The sequence below is a fragment of the Filicampus tigris genome, chromosome 16 (genome assembly GCF_054856515.1).
Source record: "Filicampus tigris isolate MCC_2025a chromosome 16, RoL_Ftig_1.0, whole genome shotgun sequence".
Taxonomy (NCBI): Eukaryota; Metazoa; Chordata; class Actinopteri; order Syngnathiformes; family Syngnathidae; genus Filicampus; species Filicampus tigris.
The window spans coordinates 16,133,616-16,150,570 of record NC_141232.1 but is presented as its reverse complement, the minus strand read 5'-3'; the positions used below and the strand labels follow the sequence as shown (position 1 = coordinate 16,150,570).

The 16,955-nt window shown below is 39.7% G+C and overlaps 2 protein-coding genes across 5 annotated transcripts; both read right to left on the bottom strand.

Annotated features, from left to right (window-relative positions):
* Positions 1 to 1,970: 1,970 nt before the first annotated feature.
* Positions 1,971 to 10,606, bottom strand: dhrs7b (dehydrogenase/reductase (SDR family) member 7B). 4 transcript variants are annotated; one of them, XM_086055735.1, is made up of 7 exons: positions 10,234 to 10,606; positions 5,987 to 6,190; positions 5,765 to 5,883; positions 5,341 to 5,551; positions 4,936 to 5,028; positions 4,697 to 4,849; positions 1,971 to 2,361 (listed from the first exon to the last, which is right to left on the bottom strand). In XM_086055735.1, the coding sequence occupies exons 2-7, from the start codon at positions 6,141 to 6,143 to the stop codon at positions 2,156 to 2,158; spliced, it is 939 nt and encodes a 312-aa protein (XP_085911861.1). In that variant the 5' UTR covers positions 6,144 to 6,190; positions 10,234 to 10,606; the 3' UTR covers positions 1,971 to 2,155. The 4 variants fall into 4 exon arrangements, with proteins under 4 accessions (XP_085911861.1, XP_085911860.1, XP_085911863.1 ...); XM_086055734.1 differs by having other exon boundaries at positions 5,987 to 6,155; XM_086055737.1 differs by having other exon boundaries at positions 5,987 to 6,155; positions 10,420 to 10,606.
* A 2,042-nt stretch (positions 10,607 to 12,648) lies between these two features.
* Positions 12,649 to 16,764, bottom strand: tmem11 (transmembrane protein 11). Its single transcript, XM_086056172.1, has 2 exons — positions 16,652 to 16,764; positions 12,649 to 13,602 (listed from the first exon to the last, which is right to left on the bottom strand). The coding sequence occupies exons 1-2, from the start codon at positions 16,696 to 16,698 to the stop codon at positions 13,086 to 13,088; spliced, it is 564 nt and encodes a 187-aa protein (XP_085912298.1). The 5' UTR covers positions 16,699 to 16,764; the 3' UTR covers positions 12,649 to 13,085.
* Between the last annotated feature and the right edge of the window lie 191 nt (positions 16,765 to 16,955).

Sequence of the window (16,955 nt, the reverse complement as noted above, 5' to 3'; positions counted from 1 at the left end):
AAGACATTTTATGGATTTTTTGAGGAACAGATTTTAAATATAGCCAATTGCTCTCTTCAGACAGGTGTCTCCCCCGCCGTCTTTAAAACGGCGGTGGTGAAGCCCCTTCTCAAGAAGAGCAATCTGGACCCCAGCGTTTTTAACAATTACAGACCAGGGTCCAACTTACCATTTTTAAGTAAGATTTGAGAAAAACTGATCTTTCCAGTTAAATTATATTTTAAATACAAACAAAATTTTAGAGAAATATCAATCTGGTTTTAGGATGAACCACAGTACAGAGACAGCCCTTTTAAGGATGATATGATATATAAGGTATACCGCAGACGTGAAAAAACACACAGTCTTGGTGCTACTGGACCCAAGCGCCACTTTTGATACAGTAGATCACAAAAAACCTGGTGGGCATCCGCGGTACTGCTTTTAACTGGTTTTACTCTTATCTCACAGACAGAAGTTTCTTCGCAAGCATGGATACTTGTTCCTCCAAAACCCATGAAATTAAATGTGGAGTTCCCCAAGGTTCAATTTCAGGTCCAATACTTTTTAATCTTTATATGCTAACCCTTGGGGATGTCATCAGAAGACACGGCATCAGCTTTCACAGTTACGCTGATGACACACAGCTGTACATTAGCGTGTCTCCTGATGACACAGGACCTATTGATACCCTTTTAAATTGTATTTTAGATATTAAGTCATGGATGACCGACAATTTCCTACAGCTCAATCAGAACAAAACCAAGGTTTTAGTTATCTGTCCTGAAGGCCAGAGAGAAAAACTTTTACCAAAATTACTAGATTTTAAACCCTCACAATGTGTCAAGAACCTGGGCGTTGTTTTTTACTCTGAGCTCAGTTTTCTCATATATTCCTCTTGTTAAAAATTCAACCAAGATCGTTTTTTATCATCTTAAGAATAAAGTCCGCCCGTATCTCTCTCAGGCTAACACAGAGGTGCTGATGCATGTTTTTATTTCATGTCGTTTAGATTATTGTAATGCCCTGCTCTCTGGTCTCCCCAAAAAGAGTGTTTCTTCCCTTCAACTACTGCAGAACTCAGCCGCTCGGGTGCTGACGAGAACCAGAGGGCGGGAGCACATTACACCAGTTTTAAAATTGCTGCATTGGCTACCCGTGTGTTTCAGGATCGATTTTAAGGTACATTTATTAGTTTATAAATGTCTTAATGGTCTTGGGCCATCTTATCTCACTTGCTTTTACCATACCAACCTTCGCGGATCCTGAGGTCCTCTGGCATCGACCTTTTAATTATTCCTAGGGTGAGGACCAAAACGCATGGCGAGGCTGCATTCAGCCATTTTGGTCCTCAACTTTGGAATAGCCTGCCAGAGGACGTCAGGTCTGTAGAGACTGTGGATATTAAGTGGAAGCTCAAGACATACCTCTTTAAATAATTGCTCTTAGTCTCTTACTATTTTTATCCAATCTTAGCTCTTAGTTCTTAGCTTCTTTTATTGCTTTTTCTTTTTAGCTTCATTGTCATTTTGCTTTAGCTTCATCTAGTTTTTGCTTCCAGTGTTTCCTCAAGGATATTTTAATAAAGGATAAGATATTTTTTGACTTGACTTCACCTGTACGGTTTCCCTCAGAGGGCTGTTAATGACTGAAAAATGTAGAATAGTTTCATTTTATGACACATTCACTAGAAATTAATGGATAACTTGCTTTGAAATAATAAACCAAGGAAAATAGTCAACAATCGTTCAATTAATTTTAACAAAATTAACGGGTTTGGTGACAAAAAAATGCTTGAATTATCTAAATACTGTTAAAAGGGGGACGTTTGCAATTTTGGTGAAGATTCGTAAAGTAGACACATGATTACTGCCATGTTTGTGAGCACATCTGGACCATGATTACTGAAAACTGACCCACAAAATTAGTAGTAAGATTTCAGAAATATCTCATGGTTTTTAGGTTCCCAAAATGGAGAGTTCAAAAATAAGTCAGCATACTAAAACATTTTCATTCACTTAAAACAGGTTGTTTTTTTAAACATTGATGTTGACAAATGTGAATAAGGAGATAAATATTTAGTTACAAAAGCTAAACACCAGCAACGTATTCAGCAGTTTTCTGGTTTATGTCCTAGACACACCACACCACATGTCCATTTTTGTCATTTGCGGACTCAAGAATCTTTGGGTTTGTGCTCCTTGCGAGCACGAGAGGACATGAGTTTAAAGAAGAGGGCGGGCCACAGTGTGCGGAGATAGATGGCCACCGTGGGCAAAGGTCCTGCCAAAACAACATCTGTGCTCTTGTGACGCACAGCTTTCAGAACTGCCTGAGCCACATCCTTGGGATCCCGACCCGTCGCTGTGGTTGCGTCCACGACTGAAAAGTAGCGACAACAAACAAAACAAGAATCAAAACATCTCACGAGTACAATTTCACCCTGACCATCAAGCACTCGCTTTGTCATTTAAAATTAAGCATGGTTCCATTTCAATATTCCAGTTCAGCCCAAAATGTTGACGTAATTGTGACTGACAGTGAATGTTGACTGGATTGTTGTTGGGTTTTTTTAAGATGTATAACATGACACAAAGTGAAAATAGACTGTTAGCTCTATGCTTTTTATGACATACAATTGATTGGAGGTACAACTGATCGCAATTTTTTGCTATTTGATTATATGATTTTATTTTACATTTTGATGAAAATGTCCAAAATGATCATACCATTTATGAACAAATCTTGAAGGTTCAATCAATCAATCAATCAATCACAATTCATTTATATAGCACTTTTCATACATAAAAATGCAATTCAAAGTGCTGTAAAACATCCAAAGCAAAACATAAAAAGATTCGTTCACGCCCTCCCTCCCAACAAACCCAAGACAGATATCCACTAGTACATCAGCACTCACTCACACACACCCACACAAAGTGCACAACCTGATAAAATGTGTTAAAAAGGCATGACAAGGCACAGGGAAACCATATGAGGAAAGGGTACCCAGGGGAGCTCATCCGTGCTGAGGGGAATGACAGCCCACCACAGAGACCCCCAGCCCGGATTAGACAGGCGGACCCCACACAAAGTGTAGAGGCCGCCGGCCACCCGGACCCAAGGGGTCCCTGCGATGACAGCCCCCGCGGGAAGGGCAGCCACCCCTCCCCCAACGCGGAGGCCTCCCCATGAGGAAACACTGGAGCTAAAAGCTGACAACAGCAGAGAGCAACAAAATTAAAGGCAGGACAGTAGTATAGTCCAAGAACTAGAATCAGTAAGATAAAATAAAAATAATCTTCAATCAAAAGAAAAGATAAATTATATAAAAGTTGTTAAAAGCCAAACTAAAAAGGTGTGTCTTGAGCTTCCTCTTAAAAATATCAACAGTCTCTGCAGACCTGACGTCCTCTGGTAGGCTATTCCAAAGGTGAGGCCCAAAATGGCTGAATGTTCTACATTTATAATGAATAAGAATGTTCTAGGTCTGGGGTCACCAACATAGTTCCTAAGCCAGATACCAATTGAAAAATGTACTTTTAACTTGGAGGTTTGGCCAGGGTATGAACAATTTTGACACGTTTGCATTATACTCTAAGCTATGAGCATGCGAATCAAATTAAGTTGCACTCTAGCATCCATTGTACCGCAATGACAGTAAAAACTGGATTTTTTTCTGTGACATATTCATACAGATGTGAATGTATAATTCCACCTTCTTTCAACAACAATGATCTCTTCATTACATAGAGTCAATCAGCTCATGCATTTTAAAACACAGGACACGTATACAATGGTTTGGTTCAATATTAAAGCAGGCCCACTAGTTGAAACACAGCATTCTTATTAATGCTGCGTTTGTGGAATATGACCCGAGCAGCAAAATCCACCAAAATCTCAGGGGGCGGCCATTTTGTCACTTCTGTCGACTGAAAATGACGTCACAAATGCTCAAGGCTCAGATAACGACCAATCATGGCTCGGCTTCAGAAAACAGAGGAGCTGTGATAGGTCGTACCAATTGAGCCCTGAGCAACTGTGATGTCATTTTCAGTCGCCCCCTCAGATGGATAAAAACGGGTTGATTTTGCTGCTTAACTCATATTCCACAAACACAATATTAATCAAAATGCCCTATTTCAACAAGTGGGCCTGCATAGAACATTATCTTGAAAGAAAAAATGTTTGGGTTGACTTCCCTCTTAAAGAAGTAAATGGTGAAAGCCATTTTTCGATTTATAATATGGTCACTGTTGGGTTTAGGAATGCTTTGTTACAACATTGACAGGAAGTGAAAATACTGTACTGTAAAAATACAGTAAATAGGAGACTGGAGAGGCAATTTTATAATAATCTGCATGTTTGGATAAGACAAGTCAATACATGTATTCAGGTTTTACATTTGACTCCACCCTATGAACTACAATTTTGCACAGCTCAGGCTATGTCTCGAATTCCAGTGCTTGTGTTTAGAAATGCCAAATTAAGTGTGTCGCAATATATACAACATTACATTTGCCATGTAATGTATCTTAAAGCAACACAGAAAATTCATCACCCTTCATTCGATTAGGCAGTGTATAAATTGTTTTTCAGAGAATCAGATGCCACTGATATTTGCACTATTATTGTTTATAGACACTGCCTAATCAAACTTGCCACACTTGCACTCCCTTCCACAGTACCTTGAAAGGACAACTTTGTTCAGCCTTACCGCCATACTTGGAGCCGTCTCCCGTGACAGCATTAACGGACAGATTTGTCCTGATGTATCCCGGACTAATGACGGTCACCGGAATCCCGTAACGATCCACCTCTGCCCGTAAACAATCAAAATAGGCCTGGGTGGCGTGTTTGGACGCTGCATCTAACCACACAGGATACAATCCCATTTCATTTGAATCAATCTGGGGGACATGTTGCTAATGCTTTGACAAAATGAAGGAAACTTACAGGCCGATCTGTAAGGAATAGCAATCTTGCCCTGAACGCTACTTATGACAACAATATGGCCACTGCGCTGCCGAACCATGGAGGGAAGCACAGCTGATGAGGAAAAAGAAGAATTAGTGAGAAAAAAAGGGTGACTCTCCTTTCAATTTAAACTTGTCAAAAAATGCTATGGACATTGGGGTGAAATTTCAGGATGAAATAAACGACTTCATTTGTACTGCATGTATTGTAACGTGTGTCAAATTTGAATACATGTAGTATTGTGTTTCACGACTTTGTGCACAACTTGCCAACAAGCAGCTCAAAGGCAAAATTCACGACAGGTGTTTGGTGAACAAATAAATGGACCGATAGCAGACGTGCTAACAACTAGCCCACCGAGCTGACGTCGAGATCCTTACTGACCTTGCGTAAGAGCGACTGGTCCGAAGTAATTTGTTTCCATAACATCCCTCTGAACAGAGAGGTGAGTGTCCAGTATGTTGCCACGGTAACTGACGCCAGCATTATTGATGAGGACGTCCACTCGCCCGTAACACTTCAAGATATCCTCTGCCGCTCTGTCCATCGAGTGTGTGTCGCTCAGATCGAAGATGACGGTGCAGGGAACGTACGTCTGTGTGTTGAACACAGAAGCGCGGTTAATCCACAAAGATTTCATTACGTAGAACAATCAATTATTTCTTAATCCGGCAGAATGTGAAGATCACAGACTAAGCAAGTTTCCAAACAAGTGTAGTTGTTCAGATGGTTGTTTGATACACAAGTAAATTGAGTTACAGATACCATTGTGGCTAATGAGTGTGTGCGCGTATTTGCGAATGAATACCTTCTGCTTTCCGTCTCTTGCACATGCGTTCAGTTCCTCAACCACCTGCCGCAGTCGAGCTGCATCCCGACCACACAGTACCAATCGTGCCCCCGCGCTGTGGAACACGCGTGCACATTCTGCAACGGCAAAAAATCACAATCAAGCAAATTCGATAATATCAATCGGAGCGTCGGCGTGTCAGCTGGAGCTGAGAAGACATGAGCGGGAAGCCGAGCTGACCTTTGCCCAATCCGGAGCTGGCGCCCGTGATGACCACCACCGCGTCTTGGAGCGCGGCTCCGGCTCGGAGTCGGCCAAGTAGGCGATATAGAAGTACTACCCCAACGCTTGCTAGCAGCAGTGCTGGTAGCGCTCCTCCTCCGGTGAGACGCTCCATCACCTACACACACTGGACATCACAGTAATATCATCTGCTGAATGGTTCTAAAAAAAAAATGTCAAACACAGAAATGGTCCTCATCTTAATCACGACTTTAAAATGTCTCCAAAGATCAACTACACGTGGTATATGACAGGACACAAATCCAACTTTTGGTTTGTAGTTCATGAATTTTATCGAATACAAACGCCTCCTAACTGTGATATATTTGTAGGTTATGATGTGATTTGTTTTTTTTTAATGCATGACATATATCATAAAAATGATTCACAGAAATAATAGTAATTATATGTGCCTTATTTGTTGTATTTCACTACAGACATTACTTCACATTTGTAAATTATTTTACTTAAAGGAGTTTTTCTGATTATTTTCTGTTGAAATTTTCTATTTAATTAATCATGGTAGTTTCAAATTATGATGATTGATGATGGCGGCACGGTGGTCGACTGGTTAGCACGTCCGTCTCACAATTCAGAGGTTGTAGTTCGATCCCGGCCCCGGCCTCCCTGTGTGGAGTTTGCATGTTCTCCCCGTCCCTGCGTGGGTTTCCTCCGGGTACTCCGGTTTCCCCCCACATTCCAAAAAAAACATGCATGGTAAGTTGATTGGACTGTCTAAATTGCCCCTAGGTGTGATTGTGAGTGCGGATGTTTGTCTCTGTGTGCCCTGCGATTGGCTGGCAACCAATTCAGGGTGTCCCCCGCCTACTGCCCGAAGACAGCTGGGATAGGCTCCAGCACGCCCCGCGACCCTTGTGAGGATAAGCGGTATCGATAATGGATGGATGGATGGATGATTGATGATTATTGTTTCACATAGGGACTTTAATTACATCATTTGTTTCCAATGATATTGGTCTCTTTGAAAATAGGATAAAGATATGGAAGTTTCAATTTCAGATTATACAAAAAGATCATACCTAAAATCTCGACACCTTTTGATTTTGCATTAAGACTTTTTTCTGGAAATCGGTGCATTTTCTCTGCTTTTAAAGTGGAAGTTAACACCAAAATGCCTTTAAAATAATATCTTTTGTGCACCCTCCACTAGTCTAAATAAAAAGCATCCTGATGGCCAGTTTTTAGCCATTGGGTGCCATTTTTTATTTTTTATTTTTTAAATATCTTTAATTAATAAATGGCAAATATAATAACAAATTGAACACAATTTGCATTTTAACACACACATACAAAAGGAAAACAACGCTAGGGGGTAAACATAAAATACCGTACAAGGAGAAAATTAGTTATTAAAATAAAAGCATTAGATTCAACACAAGCAGAAATAGTTGTAATTGCTTTCTGTTTCAGAGAGTATCTAATTAAAAAGATATGTTTGAATTTGTTAATGAAAACAGTGAAGCTAGGAATCCTTCCCATGACCTTACATTTATGAATATGAAATGTTGCCATTATTAAAAGTAAATTAATCAAATACAATTTAGAATTCCTCAAATTTATTCCACCAAAACCAAAAAGCACATTCTTCCAAAATAACACAAACCTTTTTTCAATATAACTTGTTATAAAGATACTTAGGTTACACCATAAAGAGTATACTGAAGAACATTGCCAAAACAAGTGAATCACAGTCTCAGGAGAGTCAGAACAGAAGTTACAATTTATATCAATGTCTTTCTTCTTCTTTTTCAATATAGTCTTTAGTTGGATAAATCCGATGACCAATATTAAATGACACTTCTTTAATCGCATTTGTAATTAGGTAACGATTAGGTAAGAGCCAGACATTCTTCCATACTATGCTATCCACAAAGCCAGACCAGAATATGATCACATGAGAGACTGAGGTAACATTTTTCTGAAAGAGTACTCTTATTTTGTTTTTGTCAGGTTTGGAGAAAATTCTTTACCCACAAATGTACATATTGGAGATAACATGGACATTCTCTGGGCATCGAGCCTGGCTTGGGATTTAAAAAGCATACAAACTCCTGAAGGGATGGCACCAAAATAATCCCCAGGTGTAACAGGTATGCCATATTCCGAGAAAAAACTATCATATGAAAAAAGAGTACCATCCTTATTAAATAACTGATCCACCCATATAATATTATGATCAAACCAAGTTTCCATGAAGAGAGTCTTATGTTTATAGAGAATGTCCTTGTTATTCCATAAATAGTAATTATGGGGTGAAAAATTGTGCTTGTAAATGAGGGACCAAGCTAAAAAAGATTGGCGATGAAAATTAGCCATCTTTACAGGTACCTTGTCAATATCATAATTATACACTAGAAAAAAATTTAACTCGCCCATACTAGAAAGAAAGTGCTGAGGTATGATATTCCATATGGAGGTGGGATTTGTAAAAAATTGTTTCAGCCATTTTATCTTACGTGTATTATTCAAAGTGTAAAAATCTAAAAAATTAAGCCCCCCATTTTTATACGAATTCATCACAACAGCTTTCCTCTAGTAATGAGTCTTGTTTTTCCATAAAAAAATAAAGAGCATCTTGTCAATCTCTTTTAATAGCTTGTCATCAAGGAAAAGAGCCATTGCGGCATATATGAGTCGTGAAATCCCTTCAGCCTTTGTGATCAAAACCCTTCCTTTTAATGAGAGATCCCTTAAAAGCCAAAAATTTAATTTTTTTTTTTTAGTTTTCTGTATGATTGTCTTAAAATTCAGAGAAGCTCTCATTTTTCTGATCCTTGGTAATTGTAATTCCTAGGTATAATACCTCTTTTTTTATTGGAATACCATAAAGTACCGATTTAGGACATTCCTTAATGGCCATAATCTCACATTTACTTTTATTCAAATATAGACCAGAAGCTTTGGAGAACTCTTTAATCACCTCAAATGCAATAGGTATTTGGTTTTCATTCTGTAAAAAGAGAGTAGTGTCATCAGCAAGTTGTGTGATAACCAACTCTCTATGAATCAAAGAGATCCCTTTCAATGAACTCGATTTAATGTGGTCTGCAAGTAACTGGGCCACTATCAGAAACAGGTACGGAGAGGCAGGGCAACACTGCCTTATCCCTCTGGACAACCCAAATCGAGGGGAAGTACCACCGCTCAATTTGATAGAACTATTACTATTTTTATATAGTGTTTTAATGGCCGCAGATAAATAACATTCAAAACCGATTTTTTAAGAGACTGAAAGATAAATTGGTGCTCTACAGTATCAAAAGCTTTGCGGAAATCTAAGAAAAGAATGAATCCTTGATCGTGAATTAAATCAGGATTATCAATAATGTCTAAAACTAATCTAACATTATTTATTATGTGTCTATTTGGCATGAAGCCGGACTGTGTTTCATCAATAATGGAATTTAGTACACTCTTTAGTCTCTCAGCAAATATAACAGCAAATATCTTATAGTCATTTTTAAGTAGACAAATCGTCCGCCAGTTATTAAAAAGTAAAACATCTTTATTAGGTTTAGATATCAGGGTAATAATCCCTTGAGACATAGAGTGCGGAAGTTGTTCTTTTTCACAATACTCTCCACAAAAACCTCATACAAGAAAGGAACCAGAAGACTTGCAGATTCTTTATAGAATTCTGAAATTATCCCATCTGTGCCAGGTGATTTATTATTCTTCCAGATATTAATTGCATTTTTTAAATATTTTCTAATGTGAGTGGTTCATCACAATATTCCATTTGACTTCAATCAATAGTTTTAACTGTATGGTATTATTTACTAAAACTAGCTGCAGATTGTGTATTTTTGTTCGTCGCCTAACTAGACGGAGAACAATCACTTTGCCTTCCACTAGATGGCAGAAGCTTCCCATAGCTTTGTGTTCAAATAAACAGGCCCAGATTTCTAGCAAAGTCAGTGAATTTACCTTCTACAGCTCTACCAAAATAAAGACTAAGTATTTTCCCACCTCTGGAATGTGATACGGTACCTAAGTGTGCTTTCTGGCATCGAGCGCCGTTCGTAACTGCGAAATGTCGTATGCATCGAGAGAAAACGTTTAACCCGGACGTAAACTTGCACAAACTGTCGTTTTCCGCACGTTTAGCATCGTCCGGTTCATGCTGACGTTATGCTGCTCCGCCAGTGCAACTGCGAAGTGTTTTATAACAATACAGTACTCACCTTGATTTGCGCAGGGATTCTCTTGAGTACAAACTCGTACCGTATCTATCAAATTATTTGTTTTCACACAGAACTGTGACAGTCCTCTTTTTTTAATTTACTAGCGGATTACGTCTCTTTGGTGCAAATCGCCACCTACTGTAAAAGAGAGTTCAAAGGGGAGTGAGAGCAACCACACACACTTACATATTACTGTACACATACAGCATACATTTATATCCTTCCTATTAAACCTGTATCATTAAAGTAAATAGAAACCTAAGCCATTCCAACAAGGAGCACGAAATTTACTTCTGGGTTATTTCTCACATGGGCTCACAAAAAATACTTCCGGGTTATTTCTCGCAAAGGCTCATGGGAATGGAAGTTTCGTTCTGCCTGCCACCGACAGCTCAATAACACGTGGTCTATTTTGTGTAAAACGCGTTCCTCTTGTTTATTTTGTGAAGGTGCGTCTTTTTAGTTTAACATAAATGTAATATTAAAAAAAAACCTTGGATGCTCTGGTTCGATATTTTAACGCTTCTGAACGATGTACCTATGAAGGAAAGTTACCAAGAGTTTGCAAAAAAGTAAAGAAAATGCTAAAAATGAAAGTTGTTTAAAATGATCATATAAACTAGTGAAACTGTGAAAATCCATCAACACTCAACGTTTTTATCAGAGATGTTTTTTTAATGTCCTGCCTAGTGTGTGATGCATAAGCTATCAAAATATATTTCTATTAAATTTTCATAAGATCCAATTATCAGGCAATGGTTATTTGTATTGAGTGGAATTTGCTGTGTGGTTACAAGGTCAGAAGTAGGATTTGATCAGGATTGCTAATTTTGAAGTGGTAAAACCTATTTCTGTCCGGAAGCATTAAGTTTATCGCTGTAAAATCTTATCGTATCAAGTTGTAATATGCATGTGGAATATTTAATTACATTTTGTTCCCTTGGATTTTCAAGAAATTGTGGTTGTGGATTTCACTTATTTCATTAATACTCGTTTTTATGTACTATTGTCTCAAAAACATTGGAAGTAATTCAAACTATAAATAAAAAAAGATTCATACTTCAGGTATCGGTTTACCTCTTCCCAAAACAACAATCTAATGAAGCTATTTTTACAAAGCCGAAGCTCTCCTGGACAATGCAAAGGTCACAATTTGTTGTGAAATCATTAGCTGCAGCCTCACTGCAGAAAATAAGGCGGTTTCACACCTGTCTTTTATAAAGAATTCAATCAGGTTATTGCAACACACAGAGCATCTTGTAATCTGAAAATACTTGTCAGACAGTAGTTGGTTTCATCACAACATTGTGAAAAAAACGTGAAAGAAGCTTCCCGTCCCAGCACCGCCGATACTTTTAAACACAAGACGTGCAGAAAATCAAGTCGAATTTGTCATCCTATTTGGTGTTGGTGCCGTTTCTGCAGAACAGTGATGTTGATTAATTTAAAAAATATATAATAAAATAACTTTCTGGGTCCCTTAATGCTTACAATAACAATATAATGTGGACTCGGTGGGGGACAGGAGGATGTTGGCCAAGCTGTCATCAATGCTGGACAACCCGGACCACCCCCTCCAGGGCACCCTAACAGCACTCCACAGCTCCTTCAGTGACAGACTGTTACACCCTCGCTGTGCAAAGGAGAGATTCCACCGCTCCTTCTTGCCTGCTGCTGTCAGACTCTTTAACAAGAACATTGTGTAGTCTCTACAAACTGGCGGACATTAGTGCAATTGTGCAGTCCTGCACCTGAGCTCATATCATGCAATACCCAATATTCCCCACTACTGTAATACCGTGCAATACTCAACATTCCCCACTACTGTTAGTCTAGTTTTATTTTTATCCAATGCTGTCCCTTACATTTCACTACAGCAATGCAGCACTGTCACTTAGAGTATTTTTCCTCTGTACTATGTACAGGCCAAAATGAGTGTTCTTCATACTTTTTATGTAGATGTAGGTTGGTGTGTATATACATGTGTATATACACATGTTACTGCGTATATTTACATAGGTTTGATCCTAAATGTTTGCCGTCAATGTTATACATTAATGGCCACATTATGCCGCCGTCCCTGTGTGACCTATATCTTTGCTGCTGTAACAATGAGAATTTCCCCACTGTGGGATTAATAAAGGCATTCTTATCTTATCATTCTTATAAATTACAGGCAGAACATTTGACTGTTATACAATACTTTGTCTTTTTACCTTCAGTATTTAACTTTACAAAGAAAAATCGGGTGGGAGGATGTTTGAATATCGTTATCTTTGTCTTACATTGTAATGCGTTTAAAAAAACACTAGAGAACTCTGGCTATATATCGTGGATCCCTTTATCAATTTAGAATGATTTATATTAATGGACATTACCTGTTTACTTGGAGAAAGTCAGATATACAGAAGCACGTGTTTGAAATAGCCTAATGTTTAATGAAAGGTGAATTACTGATCAGCAAGTAAGGGAGTACAGTCAAACTACGAGGGAAAGGGTAAAGCTCAAATCACACGTGTCCATCTCAACCACGCAGCTTCAGCTGGAGTCTTTACACAAACGTCAGGTGTCAGAATGCAGGGAAGGAGGCGCAGAGGTACTAAAGAGATCGTGTGTGCTGTGGCTGTCACTTAAAGAAAACACATAGGGGGGAAGGGGAGACTTCCTTATAGTTTTAACTATATCCCTCTGATCAAAGTTCAACATGGGAGCAGCCATGTGATGTGGGCCCCACTCTGACCTTCCACTTTTCTTACACCAGACTGCGGATAGGTTTTCTGTTGTTCTTTTTTTTTTCCATTTTATTTTATTTTCATTTTTCTGTCGGTTCTCAAATGGCCTTCCGAGTGCACTCATACAGCATAGAGTTCGTAGATCTTCTTGACGCAGTACGCCAGCGCAGCCAGTGCTATCGTGTTGTGGAGTCTCTTTCTGTGGATGTCATCCCTGCGCACCAAAACCACGGGCGTGGAGGAGGTGAGCGTGTGCAGGGGCAGCCGCGACAGTTTTTGGCTGTCATATTCCACCTGGTACTTGCAGCAGGGGTCAAACTGCCAGGAAATCCCGTAGAGGGCGGCGCAGGCGACGCTGAGGGCGCCGGCAGGCAGCGCTACGTAGCGCGAGTATTCTGGAGGCAGCGAAAGCGGTGTCAGGAGGCTAGCGGCGCCCGACAACACGGCCGTCTTGTGCAGGCAGTTGCCCACCGTAATCCACCGCGCCGTCTCATCGCCGATGCGAGTGGGCTCGATAACAATGTATTTATACTGCGCCTCCAGTGCTTGCTCCAGCTCATACTCAAACTGGTCCTGCGCGTTCTCCCCGTTGTAGATCTCGTGAACAATGTAGCAGTCGGTCGCCGCCATCACTCCCCTGCAAAAAGGGTGACAAGCCCGTAACAGAGAGGACAACAAAAAAATTAAACAGCTCATTGCATACACTGGGACAAGTTGATTGAAAAAGAACTCCCAATTTTAACATACAGAGAAACCTTTGTTTTACTATGCCCTAGTTTTTGTACATGCTGATTTTCAATTAATTTTTGCATTGAAATTTTGTCCCAGTTTTCACAAATCTACTCAAAGCATTTCCTAAGTTGTGTAAAAGTGTTCAACAGATAGCAAGGTACAATAACTTGTCTATGGGCAGCATTGGCCTAACTTTTCCCCCAAAGGCACACCTTCAAAATAATAGCACACAGTACAATAACAGTTTCATGACACGCTGGGCGTGAATCGGGGTTAGCCTCACATCGCTAGCATCAGCTAGCCCAATCGCTGATAAGATTCATAGCAGTGGCAGAGGGACCACGGAATGGAACAATAAGCAAAGCAAAGCAAAGTGGTGCTTTGTCGCCAGTTTACGTCCAATCATACACAGACAACAACTGCGTGTAAAGATTGCTTTATTCATCGTAGATGTTTTATGACAACGCATAATTTACCAATTTACTCTATCCTGATGGGGCCGAAGAATGTGCGGTGAAACTTATTGTATTACGTGCTTTTAGTTTGAAGGCCTGACTTTTGACAGGACATTGCATCGATGTTCTTGACTTGTTGTCCGAGTGTTGCTGAGCATACTGGGAGATTTGTTATTGCCTTGAGATGTTAATAGAAGCTTGAATTGTTGGAATACACTTTGCCATCTGTTGAATTATTTTTACACAATACAAAAGAAAGTTGCAGGAGCCAGCCATTTGATAAAGACAGCGAGAAACAAGATGGCAACAGCGACCCATTCTCTCCATTTCCTAGCTGTCTTTCATTCATCATCAAGCGTCTTCAACAAGATAAAGGTATTCATTTGTTTATTTACCAGTTTTCTTGATGTAAAACTATTTCCTTTTAATTTTTTGTTCATATTTTGGGTGGCCTGGGATGATTAATTGGATTTACACTGTTTCCTAAGTGGAAATATTGTTTTTGTTTTCATACAATTCCGTTTCAGTCAGACTTTCTGGCATGGATTAATCACAAAAAGTGAGATTCCACTCTACTTATAAATTATTTATTAGGGATGTCACAATATCGTCAACATCGTGATATCGCGATATTCAATTTTCCACGATATCGTCAAGTCACGATATTAATAGAAGCAAATCTGTTTAAAAGCCCAAGTTGTTTTCCATTTGTGCAGTTCCAGTACCCTCTGGTGGTTAGTTCATTACTGTATTTTATTTTTATTTTTTATTCATATGCAACTACTCATGTTTATTTATTTGTATTTCGTGTTCGACAGAAACCATACACACCCACAAAACCAAACTAAACCGATCATTGCTCATATGAACAAAACTCTAACCAATAAAAGCTCCCATAAATCAGTCATACCAGCAAATATTTTTCAACATCTACGTTGGCCCGCTTCAGCCGAACACAGCATTGTAAACTACATAGACCAGGGGTCACGAAGTCCGGTCCTCAAGGGCACCAATCCTGCATGTTTTCCATCTCTCCCCTCTGCAACACACCTGATTGAAAAGATCATCTCTTCAACAAGATTTTCAGAAGCCTGATAACGATACAGATCATTAGAGCAACAGGTGTGTTGCAGCAGGGAGAGATGGAAAACATGCAGGATAGGTGCCCTTGAGCACCGGACTTGGTGACGCCTGACATAGACCATGTTCCTTTGCGCTACTGAGCTTAGCCAATAGGAGCGCGTGACCGGCCAAGTCTATTTCTTTGTGAATGCAGTTATGTACACAATACCGTGAGCTTTTACACAGTACCATGAGCTTTTTATATATCGCCAACCTCCCCACAATATCGTGATAATTATCGTATCGTGAGGTTTTAGGATTTTACAACCCTGTACAGGATAAGCGGAGTTGAAGCTGAAACAATAGGGAGTACCTGAGATTGTCTTCTGCGTTTCATCATCAAATCAATGTGTAGTTCTCTGTATGTAATATCATATTGCCCCCTGGTGGTTGTATCGCACGCACCAACATGAGCAGCATAATGCCCACTGAATTAATGGCGTCCAAACTTGTTTCATTCTTTTACTTGATGCTATAACTGTATGTTATTCAAAGTACAATACTAGTGTCCAGTGCTATTTTTCTTACTCAAAAACATATCACATTTTTGTCGGCGTTTTGGGGCGCCAGAACTGATTAAAGCCATTTCCAGTCATTGAAATACTGAAACGTGATTGGAGATATGTGTATTAAGTTACTATCGTGGTCATAGAATGAAATAGGACTAAGTCAAAGCACCACTGCACACAAGAGTAATGATTGATGATTGATATTTGCACATGTTGGCTTTTGCATGACTGTTGCTCCACATTACTTATGCTCAGATAAAGTCTGTGAAGTACTGTTAGCAGTCAGGTCTCTGAAGGTGGTTGTGCGTGGACATTAACATGGAAATATTCCTAAATCAACTGAAACGCCATTACTCAACGTTGTTGCGCTGGAATGGGCAACGGGTATCTTTTTGTAAACACACACGGAACACAGTGTACCCAAGCGAGGCTAACTGGCTTGCATGGAAGAAACTTGTGGTGTTTGGCCAGCTAAGTTAGGAAGGCTCCATGTCATTAGTGGAAAAACGAAGCATATTCTGGGCAAAAAAACACCATTTAGCGGCTCAGTGAAAGACTATTGCGCACAGTCAAGCCAACGTAAAGATTCAAGACAATTTTCCCAGTCGCCAATCGACTGATGTTAAACAACCAAAACATCACACGAGCCCTAGATTGCTTCCTTGCTAATACTAGCTAGCAGACACGTTAGCAACGTAGCATGCTAATGCTAGCTAAGCCTTAGATAAAATTCTGATTCTCCGTGTGGGCTTCTCATTTTATATTTGAAAGGTACACACGTTATTTGTCTGACGATATGTGACACAGGCAACCGTTTCAATGAGAGCGAAACTTTTTCGTTGAACGAGCAAGATGTGAAGTAACTGACCTCTCCCTGCTTACTGGGACACCGCGCCTCCTTCCCAGCGACGCCATGTTGGAGATAGAGCCGTGATGGCAAGTGACGCATAGCGATACAAGGCTTCCTGGGTAATGTAGTGTTTGGAAAGTGACTAACAAGAACTTCTACGCGAAAATAAACTACAATTCCCACAGTGCATAAGATACGCGCGTCTACATGACGTATTTATACGAGCACGTTGACGTATCGAGAGGTCAGAAGAAATGCATACATATGACGCATTCGGCGTACTGTATGTGAGTGGGAACTTGACATTTATTCGAATTCAACA